The sequence below is a fragment of the Rattus norvegicus genome, chromosome 14, assembly GCF_021556685.1.
Source record: "Rattus norvegicus strain SHRSP/BbbUtx chromosome 14, alternate assembly SHRSP_T2T, whole genome shotgun sequence".
Lineage (NCBI taxonomy): Eukaryota > Metazoa > Chordata > Mammalia > Rodentia > Muridae > Rattus > Rattus norvegicus.
In genome coordinates, this window is record NC_141547.1 from 99,824,781 (window position 1) to 99,840,862 (window position 16,082).

At 42.2% G+C, this 16,082-nt stretch overlaps 1 protein-coding gene across 2 annotated transcripts in view; it reads right to left on the minus strand.

The window, feature by feature from the left end:
- Ugp2 (UDP-glucose pyrophosphorylase 2) overlaps nucleotides 1–16,082 on the minus strand; it is a 41,372-nt gene that overhangs the window by 14,609 nt on the left and 10,681 nt on the right. For both annotated transcript variants that reach the window (NM_001434431.1, NM_001024743.2), the window contains 2 exon segments: nucleotides 9,997–10,104; nucleotides 10,876–11,003. In NM_001434431.1, coding sequence (NP_001421360.1) covers nucleotides 9,997–10,104; nucleotides 10,876–10,989 — 222 coding nt within the window. In that variant the 5' untranslated portion in view covers nucleotides 10,990–11,003.

The window sequence follows — 16,082 nt, forward strand, 5'->3', positions numbered from 1 at the left end:
GCAGTCCCAGAGACATTTTTAGATTCCTGAAGTGTCAATTTCTCAGCAGAATCTGTATCAATTTCAGTAAGACATACAGACATCACCCACAGTAACCATATAAAGGAAGAGCCATGGCTCCTTCACATTTGTTGAAGGTAGGTAATGTCTATAGAACTTAGGATACAGGACTTCATAGAATTGAGGCTTCCAAGTTCCTTCTCAGCTTCCTCAAGAAAACAAACTGAGATACAATGGTTCGTGTTAGGAGACACCAGAGAATACCCCATGAGCTGCCAGACTCAGCCTAAATGAGTCTGCAGTGAGTGTGAACCAGCTTTGAGCCAGCTTTGAACTATCAGTCCTAACAGTTCCACTCAGCCTATGGTGGTTAGAGAAGAAGTTACTTTGCTCCTCATCATAAACAAAAAGCTGGAGTGTTAGGTCTCAGAACCAGAAAGTCTCACACAGGGCCTGTGGCTCCTCCTAGCACTTCTCATGTGGCCCCTGCCCTAAACCCCTCCCTCCCAGGGGCTGGGCTTCCTCTTCCTGCCCTCAGCCTGGTCCCTATATAACTCAGCCATTTTCTTCTCTTGGCCTCCTGGCCCTGGCCGCCTCTCTTGGTCAGTAGTTCCTCTCATGATCAGATTTGGTCTGCCCTCCATGTTCAGCCTGGACACTTCTCTGTGCCTGCTCTCTCCCTTACCTCTATAGTAAAGCCATCTCCACACTTGGAGCAGGTACGCCCTCCTCCTCCTCTTTCATTTTCCATCCACCAATCACTCTGCTCCTCTTTTTCCCACAGACAAGAAAAGAATTCATGGTTCTAACAAGATCTCACTACTGCTAAACAGCTACACAAACCAAGTGGGGCAAACCCCAAGAGGACCCTGGAGGTTAGTGGAGAAAATGTTTAAGGAAGGCCAGGCCATGGGCTGGAGAGATGGCTCAGCGGTTAAGAGCACTGACTGCTCTTCCAGAGGTCCTGAGTTCAATTCCCAGTAACCACATGGTGGCTCACAGCCATCTGTTATGGGATCTGATGCCCTCTTCTGGTGTGTCTGAAGACAGGTACAGTGTACTTATATATAATAAATGAATAAATCTTAAAAAAAAAAGAAAAAAAAAGAAAGGCCAGGCCACCCATCCGCTCTTCTTTCTGGTAAATGAGGAGGGTTAACACCCAGCTTCCTCTTGCAAGTGACTGAAACAAAGTAGCTGGCCACCTACCACGTGAAGTGATTCTAAGAACATTTGCCTTCCAGGGTGACAACCTAGTTTGTCTGCAGAAATGGAAAGTAGATCTTTTTAAAGCTGTGTGCCATGATATACACCTTGCCAACTCTGTTCACAACTTTGTTTTTAGTTACAAGAAAAGCCAAATTCAGCACTCAGTCACGGACACACTGTCTAGTTGGTGAAAGTGTAAGCCAGTCTGGATAGCATGCTGTGCCACTTCTAGAGTGAGTGCCAAAATGCCCACCGTGCTATGGTTCACAAGAGGAGGCGTACTGCACTGTGAGCCTCCTCCCCTCCCCCTTTCACAAATCCAGTTTGCCTGAGAGAACTCTGCAAAACAGTAAGTCAAGTGTTTCCTATGCCTTCCAGGAGCCTGCTCTCGCTCTAAGCCCTATGCAGTGTTTACAGTGCAAGCTCTGTGCTAGGTGCTTTCATGCACCGTGTCTTCATCTCATCGTGACTTTCTACCTTTGAGATTCAAGATTCTTTCAAATGTCATTTCATCCCTACAAGGTAACACCCGAACTGGGCTATTTTCTATAGAAGGAAAAAAACCAAACTCACTACACATAAATACGGGCTTTTTTCATTGTGGAAAATCTGATGAATGCTGTGCTCTCCTTGTCTGCACACAACCTCAGTTCATTAATGCTCACGGCCACCAAACCAACTCAACCCCAGCTGGCAGAACAAATAAAAGCCACTGACTTCCTGCCACCACATGCCGCACAGTCCATCTCTAGGATGCCATCTGTCCATTATTCAGTCTCAAGTGTGTCGTGTCCGTCCGTCCACCCACCCCCAATCTGTCTCCACAAGCACCTCTACTTCCTTTCTGAAGTCAGGTTTTCTCCTCAACCGCAGCATGGCCTGCTCTAACATGGAGGCCACCAGTGACATCTCAGCTGCTAAATCTTATTAATGACCCGAGAGACTTCCTGTCTGCTGTGCTGGACACATATGGCTCCCCCAACCCTGACCACACTCTCCTTTGATCTCTAAAATGCCACACTGTCTTTCCCCTTTTTCTGCTTTCTTCTTACAAAGCTCACTCAGAGTGAGCTTCCTGCAAAGTTGGCCTCAAACCCTAGCATAGCATTCCTGCCCTTATCAGCGCGTTCTCTCGGCCTCATCACCTCTGAGCCACGCCGCTACTGCTACAGTGACCTCTTTACCTCCCTACAGTCCACTTTAAGCACAGACACCACCAAAAGCCTCTTGCCTCAGTAAGATCTGGCTGTAGGCTGCAGGACATTTTCCTGATGATTGATGGGGAAGGGCCCAGTCCATTGTAGGTGGCACACCCGTCACCTCACCTCCCACACACTCCCCAGGCTAATGCCCTATTCACGACAGCCAGCTGAGCAAGCCATGTGGAGCAACCCAGTACGCAGCTTGTCCCATGGCCTCCGCATTAGCTCCTGCCTGCAGGTTCCTGCTGTTCCTTCCCCAACATCTTTCAAGGATGAAATCTGGTAGCTGTGATACAGAAGTGTAAGTGAAATAAATTCTTTCTTCCCCAATGCCTTTGGTCATGGCATTTCATCACAGCAGCAGGAGCCTAAGTGACACAGTGTATTTCTCCGTCACAGTATTAAGTAAACACAGCACTGGTATGGTATGGGGACGAGCTGTCATGTTCAAGATCCTTCTTTCCTTTCCCTTTCTAATTCAAGCGTTTTACTGGGCACTCTGTCATCCAGAGTAGAACTACACTTCCCAGCCTCCCCTGCAGCTGCTTATGCCAAACTTCAGGTCAAAACAATAAATGTGAAAGAATTAGCAGGTGTCTTATGAAAGAACGGGGGCACCGTCCATCTCCCTCCCTGCCTGCCTTCCTGTCATCTGGATCAGCAGCATAAGGACAGCTCTCTCTTGTGTCCATCTGGGCCCATGCAGACATGTGCTCTAGATGGCCATGTGCTGACACAGAGAAACCCAGACACCTCACCACCGTCAAGCTGGCAGGCTAACTCTGCAGATGGCTGTTTTTTACAAAAAAACTCAACTAAAGACAAGGTTTATAAGGCTCCTGGACCCTCTCTTCTCCTCAATCAGCATACTTTCCTCGGGGAGCATGAGCTCCGGGTTTCCTCCCGTACCATGTTACCATCTCTTGCCCACACGCCTCTGCATTTACCCCTGGGTATCCTTTGTCATCATCTATGCTCAGACCAGTGGCTTCCAGCCCATTTCAGAAAAGTTTCCCCACCAGACTAAACTCCTTTAAAACATTGTAAATTTCATTACAGAACATAAAGACAATCTTGTGGGATACCATTTTTCCAGTACTAATTAATGTGCAAATAAAACAAACAAAACCTGGGCTGGGGATTTAGCTCAGTGGTAGAGCGCTTACCTAGGAAGCGCAAGGCCCTGGGTTCGGTCCCCAGCTCCGAAAAAAAGAACCAAAAAAAAAACAAAAAACAAAAAACAAAAAACAAAAACAAAAACAAACAAAACCCCCAAACCTTTACTCTCATCAAACTCAATTTCAAGGGGAAGCTTCCAGTTGGCTTGGTGGGCTGAGGGGGTTTAGTGTTGATTTGTTATTGAGAGATACACAATACCAGCTAATTCTGGTATGCTGGACTAGCTCAGTGGCTGGGCATTTCTAATCCTCCATGCTGCTCCCCTCCAACTTTCCTGAGTCAACTTGTTAAATCAACATGTCATCTCTGCTACCCGAGACCCAATGGGGGAGTGGCCCCTAGGGCCCTTTTCCTGAATTCTTACATGGCTGGCTGCTTTCTTTCCTGAACCTTTCATGTCTAATCCCTCTGCTTCCCCATCATGGCGATTCTCCTCTTCCTCCCTTCCCTCTTGGTCTCTTGTGGGCAAAATGTAAATGTCTCGCCCCGTCTTCCCGCCCAGCCAATGGCTGTATGGCAATTCTTCACTATCAGTCGAAGCCCGCCTGCTGGGGTCAGGGACCCTGAGGTCTGGAAGCACAGCTCCCGGCTGCCCACTCATCACTTCCTGCAGCGGCATGCTCTAGGGTTATCTGACGGGAACTCAGTCCTCAGTGTCTACTGAATCACTTGAGAATGCCAGGTGCAGCTAAGCCAGTGCAGCAAGAGTTTAGTTTCTTGTTTATTTTTTGTTTGTTTCTTCTTCATTCCCCCCACAGCAGGAATAACTCAATATAGCTTGATAATGACCCCTTCATGAAAAAAATAAAACAAGCTCAACGGGAACAATCAACCAAGGCGTAAGCATTGAGGTCTGATACTGACTACATTTCCTGAGGTGCTGGTCACTAGGTATGTGGACGACATTCTCCTGCTGCTCATCTCATCAGTACTTACGTGAAGGCTTAACTTTTAAATCTGGGGCCATGTCAATCGAGTTTGCTTTTATCTGCCCCACTACTGAGGATTTGGCTCTACTGTTTAAGCTGCTTTCTGGAGATCCTCCGTTAAACTCCATAAGAAATTTAACACCTGAAACAGACAGGTGTCAGTCAGAACATGGTCAAAACAAATGACCATGATGAACAATGCCGTGGGGAACTGTGATAGAGGCTCCAAGAAAAGGGGCAGAAGGCCTCTTACCTCAAGCACATTTTGTTCCCCGCATTGTTCTTGGCTATGATTCTGACAAACATTTGTATTCAATTTATAAGATGTCTACTCTTGTTGGATGTCAGCATATAGCTACAGAACCCAACCTGGTCAGTGGACCCTGAATCTGGACTTGGCCTCTGCCTTGCTTTCACGTCATCCTGGATATAATCTACAGTACATACCAGGCAACTGTGTTTAAACTGGTCTGCCCTGAGAAAGTTCCAGGAAAGGGCTGCTCTGTTAATATTTAGGATGTGCTTACTGACTTCTATTTACGTGTTTGTCTAAACTCAAACAACCTCCTCTGGATCACTGTTGTTACATCTGCATATAAAATTATTCTGAAGTACAGTGCCACGGCATTAGACTGTGGGCCACCCCATTCTTTCAGTTCCTCAGAGCCCGAGACCAGCAGACAAGATCTGCACAGGTCAGCTGATAGGATGACAAGTGAGTTATGGCTTATTAGACAATGCTGGTGATAAACTGATAGCACACAGAATTAATACCCTATGTTCTTTTTTTTTTTTTATTTGTTTCTTTTTTTAATTTTTCTTTTTTTTTTTTATTAACTTGAGTATTTCTTATATACAATACCCTATGTTCTTATCGGCTGCTTATCCTTGTCATCTATTGGAATTATATATCAACAGGTATTAGAAAAATGTGTGTATGTCGTAAGTCTCCACAACAAACTGTAACTTCTACCTGTAAAAAACTAAAGACTTGATAATGGTGGGAAGGCCACGTCCTAAACAGCTCACTGGTAAAGAGCCTTCAGAAATCAATGTGCCACTGAACAAAGCTCAGGCTGACCAACTGCTCCACACGGATAACAACCAGCAGGTGCGGTAGCATGTTACAGGACCTACAGATGACCATATCCAGAAGACCCCCTTTAAAACTTTTTTCTTTTGAAAATACCCTATGGGTATTGTCTAAAATCTTACCTAAAAATCCTATAGAGATTGCTTTTAATACTTTTACAGATGGTTCTTCAAAAAGAAAAAATGTTTCATATTCAAATGCCATATCCTGCACAAAGAGATTGTGAACTCCCTTGTACAGCTCAACAGTCTGAACCTGCTACAAACAGCTTCTGTTAGACAGTTCTCACCACTGAGTATTTTAAGAGTTATAGTAACCTACACCACCTCGATTTTAACTGTTCAACTGTGCAAACACACACACACACACACACACACACACACACACACACACACACACAAATAGGAGCTACAGAAAAGAAGTACAGATACGAACTTTCAATGAAACATTACTTACAAACCATGGCAATATTCCAAACTATGTACAAAACCAGATGCAAGCCTGTAAGGCGGCTCGGCAGGTGGAAGGGCTTTCACACATGCCCAACAGCCTGGGTTCAACCTCCTGATCCCACAAGGTGGCAGGAGAGAGCTGTCCTCATACAAAGGTCACGGCCTGTTGCCCTGTATATATGCACTCACACATACATACATAATCACACACAAATACTCACACACAAACTATAAAAAAACTACCAAAGAGACAAAGATTGGGGTTTTTGTTTTTGTTTTTAGGTATATAACTTTGAAGCTAGATTGACACTGGCAATGTCAATATTAAGTGGTAGATTCCCCGTGATTAATTTCTATTTGGCCAAAACAATTAATATTACCTGTCTTTAAAACATAAAAAGTATGTTATGACACAGAAATTATTCTGAAAGAACAATGGTGGGAAGCTAATGGATGATGATTTTCTATAGATCCCAAGTAGCATGCTAAGCAACCTGCCAGTTGTTATCAGTGTGGGACAACTGAGTTTTGATTAGTGGCACATTGATTTCCGAAGGCTCTTCACCAGTGAGCTGTTTAAGACGTGGCCTTCCCACCACTGAAAGAACCATCTCTTATCACCTCTAAAACCCAGGGAGGGCAGGGGAGCTTGAGTACAGAGCCAGGTGAAAGAATATTAATGTGTGAACTATACCACAAATTAGTAACAAATTATACAAAGAGGTGCACACAATTTTTGCTTCTGCAATCCAAAATCCTTGACATCCTAGAGTATAGGATTACAAGGGCATATCAAGACCAGGGCTTTTTTCTTTTTGAAGGATATTTTTAAGTGGAAATGTATACACTTATACAAACAAAGACAAAAGACCACGTAAGATACATCTCATCTTCTTCTCTATGTGTTCTTTACTCATATTAACTATTCATCTTCATCAAAAATCCCGACTCACTCCATGGACAGCCTTCTGAAAGGAGGATTCGGGTGGGCAGTACTGAGCTGCAAACACCCCAGGGTGGACCCATCCTCCAGTCCTTCAAGAACTCCCACTCTGTATCACAACCTTTCAAAATACACAAAGACTTATGCACTAGCAAAGCAGATTCTCGAACCTTCACATACAGTGAAAGTTACAGGTACATGTGCTTTCCTTCCTGCATTCAAAAGGCTCAGTTCATCTAGCACATAAAGAGTTAAGAAATGAGAAAATTGGGCTGGAGAGATGGCTCAGTCGTTAAGAGCACTGTCTATTCTTCCAGAGGTCCTGAGTTCAATTCCCAGCAACATCATGATGGCTCACAGCCACGGGATTGGATGCCCTCTTCTGGTGTGTCTATAGACTAGTGTACTCATATAAATAAAATAAAAATAAATAAATCTCTTAAAAGATGCTGTTAAAAAAATGAGAAAATCACATCTTTAGAACTAAATCTGCTACTGCTAGAGAGTTGAGGGTCTTTTTAAAAGATATATTTAACAGAATATTTTTGCTAAAGGTAGGTACCCGAAGGACGAGATAAAAGTAAATGGTTTCTGCTTTTTGGCCGAGGACAGGAGGCAACTATGAGTCCTCAGGATGTTCCCAGTTATCTATAACTAGGATCAAGTGACTCCCTGGCTCACTGTGCTCAGGAGCTGAGACTACAGGACAAACTGTACACCACCAGCTAATCCCGTCACTTAGCAAACTGCAGACTGACCTTTAGTTCTCAGGGTAGGAACTGTGAAGGCTGCTTCTAGAGCTGGCTCAACCTCAGCATAGCCTTGCAGCCCAGCACAGCACTGGGAGCCACCTGCACAGACCAGGATCTGCACACGGGCAGCTGTGCAGAGAAGGGCTGATGCCTTGCCCTTAGCTGACACCAGGCTCTGTAAGTGACCAGAAGCAGCAGAGCTCCCAGTCTGCTGCTGGACACCACCACACAATAACCAACTGGGGCTATTCAACTAGGAATAATTAGAAGGCAAAAAGTCTGAGTGCTTAGAGTGACTAAATCTATCATTGTGTTAGGTTTGCTCCCAAATAATTTTAAAAACTGGATGAATCTATGTTTAGTTCTTTTTTAAAGAATTTTAGAAGAATTCTCTCATTTCCTTTGGTTAAAAAAAAAAAAAAAATCGGGCTGGAGAGATGGCTCAGTGGTTAAGAGCACTGACTGCTCTTCCAGAGGTCCTGAGTTCAATTCCCAGCAACCACATGGTGGCTCACAAACATCTGTAATGGGATCTGATGCCCTCTTCTGGTGTCTGAAGACAGTGACAGTGTCATATACATTAAATAAATAAATCTAAAAAAAAAAAGTCAATCTGCTGCTTAACTAGAAAGAAAGAAATCCTAATAATTAATGTGCCAGGGACAAGTAAAACAAAGACCAAAATTAGGACCCCCCCATTATAATTGACTTACAGAGGAGAGGAATTTTAAAATTGTTTTTATATTTGTGTATTTGTGCATGTGTGCTTACACATGTGTGAGGGCAGAAGACAACATTTAGGCTCATTCTTTTCTTCTAACAGGGGTGCTAGGGCCTGAACTCAGGTCTTGGACTACATGGCAAGACTGGTCCCTTTCTGCTGAGTGACCTCGCCAACCCAGCCAGGAAAAATTTAACTTCAGTGTTACTAATAAGAAGATAATATGCTCCAGAAAACTGATGAGATTTTCTTATCTTTTTTAACAAACATATAATTTATAAATTTAAAAAGTTTAGGTATTTTTCTTTTTTTTTTAAAGATGTGTTTATTTATAATACACTGTAGCTGTCTTCAGACACACCAGAAGAGGGCATCAGATCCCATTACAGATGGTTGTGAGCCATCATGTGGTTGCTGGGATTTGAACTCAGGACCTCTGGAAGAGCAGTCAGTGCTCTTAACCACTGAGCCATCTCTCCAGTCCCCCCTTTTTTTCTTTCTTTCTTTTTTTTTTTTTTCCGGAGCTGGGACCGAACCCAGGACCTCAAGCGCTCTACCACTGAGCCAAATCCCCAACCCCGGTATTTTTCTACAAGTGAGAATAAGAGTATTCCTAAGCAGGAACTTATTTATGACTTTCTCATTAGGAAAAAAAAAAATCTAAGGTTGACTCCATTAGCTTAAACTGCTACAGATGGGGTACGCAGACCTGAGCCCCAGCAAACCTTGGTACACTGGGACCAGACTTCAGTTAGTTTGCACTGAATTGTATTTTAAAACTGTTAATAAAGCAAGATTACAGATACAGAAGAAGTGAACACCACACATGGTAAAAACATCAAGTCTGTACAATGCTTCAAGTAAGATAATCTATTTTTACATATATCATCTTAACAACTTGCGAAGTATACAAACACCTGGTATTATTCTCATTTTACATGAAACAAAGTAGTCGAGCTCAGATTTAAACACCCAACACTACCCTTTACCCCCCGCAGTGGGCCTTCTGCTAGCAGCCCATGGAGGTGCAGGCATCGATCGGGGCTGTGCCTCCAAGAACACACGGGATTTTTGATAGGTAAGAATCCCAAACCATTTAAAGAAAATAAAATATGCAGAGCTGTAGAGGCAGGGGAGGGGGACACAAAGGCATGCTAGGCTGGCTGGCACAGGCAGAAAGGGCCACAGAAACAACCCGAAAGCATGGAGAGAGCTTTAAAGTCTGGGTAAGGGCCTGAGCAAGATTCACGGCATAAGAAATCTAATGGCTGGAAGAGAGAACAACAGGAAATCTGTACTGAAAGCTTTGTGCTAAAGTAGACTGCATACTCGTAACCATGTGCTGAGAACGGGACAGTGCTGCAGGGAGACCAGCTGAAGGCACGCAGCACGAAGGCTACAAACCGAGAGCCGTACGCTTGCTAGGACGGCTCTGTTTCGTCCTCACCACCCACCTACACAGTAACACCAGAATCCCAACCGACCTTGAGTTTCCTTGCACTTTACCAAAACTTACCGAATCTTCCGGAGGTCTCTGGATTTTACCCCAGTCTACAGAAGGCCCCTTTTCTTGCAAAAATCTGTGAAATAGCTTCCGAAATCCATCAAGATCTTTCTTAGTGTGCTATGAAAACAGATCAGGATGTTTAATATATAGTAAGACTAGAACAAGTTACTACTTCAAAAATACCTTTAGGTGAAATTCTTACACTATTAGAATTTAGAGTAGGACAAATTTTTAAGGCCTGTTTGAAACTGAAGTAGAAAAGCTAAAAGGACCTAAATTTAAAGGAGTCTTTTAAGAAGCCTAACTCCTCCACTATCACCTGCTAGTCAGTAATCATGGACCCTGAACAACTGTGTTCCCATGAATTTCAACATATCCTTTATAACAACATTCCAGTATCTCTCACTACTTCTGACTGCAAATAAATTGTCACCAAAAGAAAACAGGAATAAAACGCAACTAACCTCAAAACAGTGAGTGCAAACTGAATTGAAAAATAAAAGATAACATGCTAACAGAAAAGTAAAGCTTTTCAATTTTGGAAAGCACAGCTGTAGAACAAGCTGTGCTAGAACTGGAGGGGCAAGGGGCATAGGGAGGGCCTGTACGACAGACTAACTCCTTACAGATCCTACTGAACATGACGACCATCTCTCTACCCAACAACACGAAGCATAATCCTGCCCATACTCTTTTGGGGACTTGGGAAATGTGCTCGGTTTAAAGGGAAAAGTAGCTTTACTATGAACAAATGTTAATAATCTGTGACTGTTCAACAACGCTAACTTTCTGATGTGACATCCTGTGCTCATTTCAGGCAGGAGAATCACCACTGGAAGGAATTATGCATGTTGACACACAAAGCAAAAGACACTTTCGAGTCCTTACCTCAAACTCATGTGAGGTTGCTGTGGTAAGTATTTTTTCTAATTCTTTCTTCACAGATAATTCTAGTTCTTGGAGAATGACCTCTTGGAACTGAGAAGCACCATCTTGAGACATAGCTTTGCTAAGATCTTAAATAAAAAATATAAAGTCACCGATTAAAATCAGTAGCAAGAAGGAAACATAAAACTTCTTATTTCCAGATCAGTCAAAGTGAAGAGGGACCAGAGGACATGTTAGCCTTTTGGAAGAATACTAAACCGAGAGTGGTGGCTAGTCTTGGCTGTCAATTTGCCAACATCCGGCCTAACTAAAACCTGAGTGGCTGGGTACACCTGTGAGGGATTTTGCTTAAGTACATGATTTGAAGTAGGAAGACCCTACTTCAATCTACTGTAATCTGGGTCTCTGAGGTGGGAAGATCCACCTTTAATTTGTACCACATGTTTTACTGGCAGGCTGAAGGACATGCTCTTTGCCTGCCTACCCTCACTCTCTTTCACTGTCAAGTTCATTCATTCATTAAGAGCCTATTTCTGTGGGATTCCAGAATATACTGAAGACCATCTGAGACATCCAGACTCATGGACTGAACAAATACAAGATTCTTGAACTTGCCGTTGGGATACAGCCATTATTGGACTAGCTAGATCACAGCCTGTAAGCCATTCTAGTAAGTCCCATATACATACATACATACATACATACATACATACATACATACATACTATCAGTTGTGTTCTAGAGAATCCTAATACAGAAGCCTAAAAAAGATTTATCAGTGAATAAGTGATAAAAATATTATCAGTGAATAAAGCTCACTATAATTTTGAAAAATCTATCTAAATAGATTGATATAAATAGACTTTATCTTTGTATCATAGCCATAGCCAGTATTACCTGGAGTGCTAGCAGTCCACATGCAGGATTCAATGGGAAGGCCTATATATATTAAGACCTGAACTACTCTCTCTTTTAAAGTCTAGTTTTTGTATTATTACCAATAATTATATATTTATTTTTGGTTTTTACTTTTCTGTTGGGTATTTATAAGCAAATGTATATTTACATTTACACGCCCCAAATTGACTTTTTCTTTTTTCTTTTTAAAGCTAGGCAAGGGTCTGGTCCACAGGCGTTACTTGAGAGGAGCCCTTAGATGCTTTAGTTTTTCCTTTATTATCTATGTTATCAGCTGGTAAGGGTAATGGCCTGCCTGACTACGTAGTCTCCTTGGAAGCATTGGGGCCATTTTCTTTTGTGCTGACCCTCCTGTTTGTACACAGAGTGTACAGTGGTTTTGAGTCCGATCATTGGATCAGGAGGACTGATGAGTCACCAGGGCTGTAGGAGAGAAGTGTCCATCATCCCGAATAGAAAGGACCAAAATACTAGCTGCCTCTTTAGCCTCCATGCTTACATTACTATAGTCTTCAAGTGTAGTTAGTGACAACCCCAAAGGTCAGTGAGCAAATGTGGAAAAACGAACCTTGGTGTAAATTTTAATTGTATAACAGAATTTGACAAAAACATTTTTTAAGTAAACATAAGCCTAATACTTTAGTATAAACTATTAAAATTATTTGATAAAATTTAAAATCCTTTTTAGATATATTAAAGAATAATTTATTCTTTAAAGACAATAAAAAGAAAGCACAATGTGCCACATGGGCTGGAGAGATGGCTCAGTGGTTAAGAGCACTGACTGCTCTTCCAGAGGTCCTGAGTTCAATTCCCAGCAACCACATGGTGGCTCACAACCATCTGTAATGGGATCTGATGCCCTCTTCTGGTGTGCCTGAAGACAAGGACAGTGTACACTCATATACATAAAATAAAATGTTTAAAGAAAGCAAGCAGAAAGCAGCTGTGCGATGGTGGCTCACGCCTTGAATCCCAGCACTTGGGAGGCAAACATGGATCTTCTTGAGATCAAGGACAGCCAGGGCTACAGAGAAACCGTGTCTCAGAAAAAAATAAAAAGCATAAAAAAGAAAAGAAAGCTGAAAGCATTAGGCCAAGTAACATCCTCCATTTTAATTTTAAGAACAGCAGAGTCTAGGAGACTGTCTTCCAGGCGAGGGCAGCTGTCCGTGGGTAGGCAGGAGCCATCAGCTGTCCGTGGGTAGGCAGGAGCCCCCATGCCTTTACAGCTACTTTATTTTCCAAGCAGCAGTCCTGCTCAGACTGCTCACAGAATCAGAGCTGAGAGAAATGACATTCAACCCAGACTGTTCATCTAGCTTTTTGTTTTAAAATTTTATATTATTAATTAAAATGAATATGGGCTAAGTTGACAGCTTTAATTAACATGACCATTTAATTATAATCCAATCCAGTATTATGTAAACTTTATAAAATCAGAAGCGCTTGTAGATATATATACACCCTGACAGTCAGATATAAAGATACCTTTTAAACATACCAAGTATTTGTATCATTTGTAAAAGTATTTTAGACGGCTGACCATATCATCTTTTATAGCCATTCTTAACCTAAATCTGTACTTTTAAAGATTATCTCTTAATACAGAGCATATGAGCTTTTATTGATTGTTAAAAAGTTTCAAGTAGGCTGAGCAGGAACCAGATTGGTTTTTATAAGATCTTTCCCCTTTTTATACAGTTTAAGTGATAAGAAACTTGAAAAGCCTGTTTTGAAAGATGAGATTATAGGCAGATAGACAATGGTTGTCTTTAATTTACCTTAAAATACGATTGTTACTATCTTAAGACTTACCATAGCCATTTTTATCTTACACAATGACAATGAGCAAACCCATCTAGATAGTTTAACTGCTACTGTTGTTGGTATTTTAATTTAAGTAGCCACAAGTGGTTTACTACTATGGCAAATTCTGAGGGTTGACTTGAGCTTTATGTTGTTTTAACATAGAATGACATACAATTACATAGAAACAAATAAAATCATGTATGAGGCAAGCATTAACAAAGAAGTTTCTGTCTTTTGAGTGAACAAATCTGACTTGGAAAGTCTGTAAAATGTCTTTTGTCAATCTGCCTTTCTTTAACAGGTCAGCCATGGGAGAGTGTTTTCCAGGTCTCAGTTGTTTAACCCTGAGAAGGCCAGGCTCAACAGCTAAGTGTGGGCCTGAGGCCCTGTACTCTGAGTTCCCAGGCTCCTATAGTTATTTGGGTAAGTTTTAGGAATAATCTCTGGCTGTAAAAAAGCAGTAGGCCTAGAGAGGGGAAAAGTTTACCCACTTGAAAATTAGCAGACAGACCTGTTAGGACACAAGGAGAAAAACCAGGCCTTTTAGAAATTCCCATAAGACAAAACTGAGACAGGAAACATAATTAGAAATGCCCTATATGTATCAGTTAGTTTATATGTACAGTTAGTCTATATGTACCAGCTAGTCTATATGTAGTTTGTCCATATGTACCAGTTGGTCTATATGTACCAGTTGGTCTATATGTACAGTTGGTCCATATGTACCAGTTGATCTATATGTACCAGTTGGTCTATATGTACCAGTTGGTCTATGTGTACCAGTTGGTCTATGTGTACCAGTTGGTCTATGTGCACCAGTTTGTCTATATGTACCAGTTTGTCTATATGTACCAGTTGGTCCATGTGCACCAGTTGGTCCATGTGCACCAGTTGGTCCATGTGCACCAGTTGGTCCATGTGCACCAGTTGGTCCATGTGTACCAGTTGGTCCATATGCACCAGTTGGTCCATGTGCACCAGTTGGTCCATGTGTACCAGTTGGTCTATGTGTACCAGTTGGTCTATGTGTACCAGTTGGTCTATATGTACCAGTTGGTCTATATGTACCAGTTGGTCTATGTGTACCAGTTAGTGTGTGTGTGTGTGTGTGTGTGTGTGTGTGTGTGTATACATACATACATACATACATATATATATATATATATATATATATATATTAATCAATCAGTTGGTGGTAACGTTTGGGGGCTCCCTAATGAACTTTTCAAGTTTTTTCTGTCTTGTTAAGGGTCTTTGGTTGAAAAAAAAAGATTATGAATTTTAATTGCCCCTGAAAGTTCAACCAAGTATTGTTTCCAGGGGTTGTGCTGTGAGCAGAAAAACATGGATATGTTGGGAGTAGAACTTCACTTCTACTGCACCCTGTGAGCTTAGGTCTTTTTCCTGTACATCAGTCCTGGATAAAATAGGTCTAGTTGTAGGATGGTATTTGAGGTTAAACTTTTATACTTCAGCCAAATTTTCCCTCACCAAGCTTGTTTTTAGGGCCAGGTAGTAGAGCAAAATATGAGCCTTTTTCAAAATTCATGATTTTTAATCTTTGATGTTGCATCATGGCACCATGGCATCTACTCAAGAGATCCTAAGTAGAGACCAGGACAAGGACCAGGACTTAGAGAGAACCTTCGCTCTCACCCACTTTAGAGTCCTCAGAGAGCAGAGGGTTGGGTAGCACATGCCCGTCACCCCAGGTTTTGGGTGGATCTAGGTCTTGGGAGCATCAGAAGCACTGGTTTGTATCTCAGAAGCTGTGGGTCTTACCCAATCCCAGATGGGGCTTTATCTAAATGTTACACCGTGGTTTTCCATCATAATTAAGTCACAAAAATACTGAAAGGTCATTCCCTGCAATGAGGATTTCTGTGCCATTTAAGGCAATGTATACCTCTTTCCTAAAAAGCTGGGAAGAGGGAGAAAGAGAAGGAAGGGGGAATCTGAGAGGGGGAGGACAGACAGACAGACAGACAGACAGACAGACAGGGTTCAGAGAAGAGGGTTGCTAGTATGAAAAGCTTTGGCTTTATTTTAAACTGCCACTCAGGTTTGGTTCAGTAGTAGTGCGTGTGCTTAGTATATCTGAAGACCTGTGTTCAATCCAGCCTACAACAAAGGAACCTCCCCTCACCACCGCAGCTTGCTGGGTGTGGAGCTGCACTCCTTAACTCTGGCACTCGGGAGGAGAGACTGGTGGATCTTTGCGAGTTCCAGCCAGACTAGACTGTAGTAAGAATCTGTCAATGACCCCTCCTGCCCCCAAACTGTCATTCAAGTTAAAAGTATGAATAGGCTGGGGTAGGCCTTTGGAACTAATCAAGGGAAAATCTTTGTTCACTTGGAGAAGGGACTGTCTTTAGTAAATAAAAAGGGAAAGCTGAAAGCCATTCTGGTATAGAATGGAAGAAATGTAAAGAACAAGCTGTTTGTTTGGTGTTTTTTCCTCTCATTATGGAGAAAAT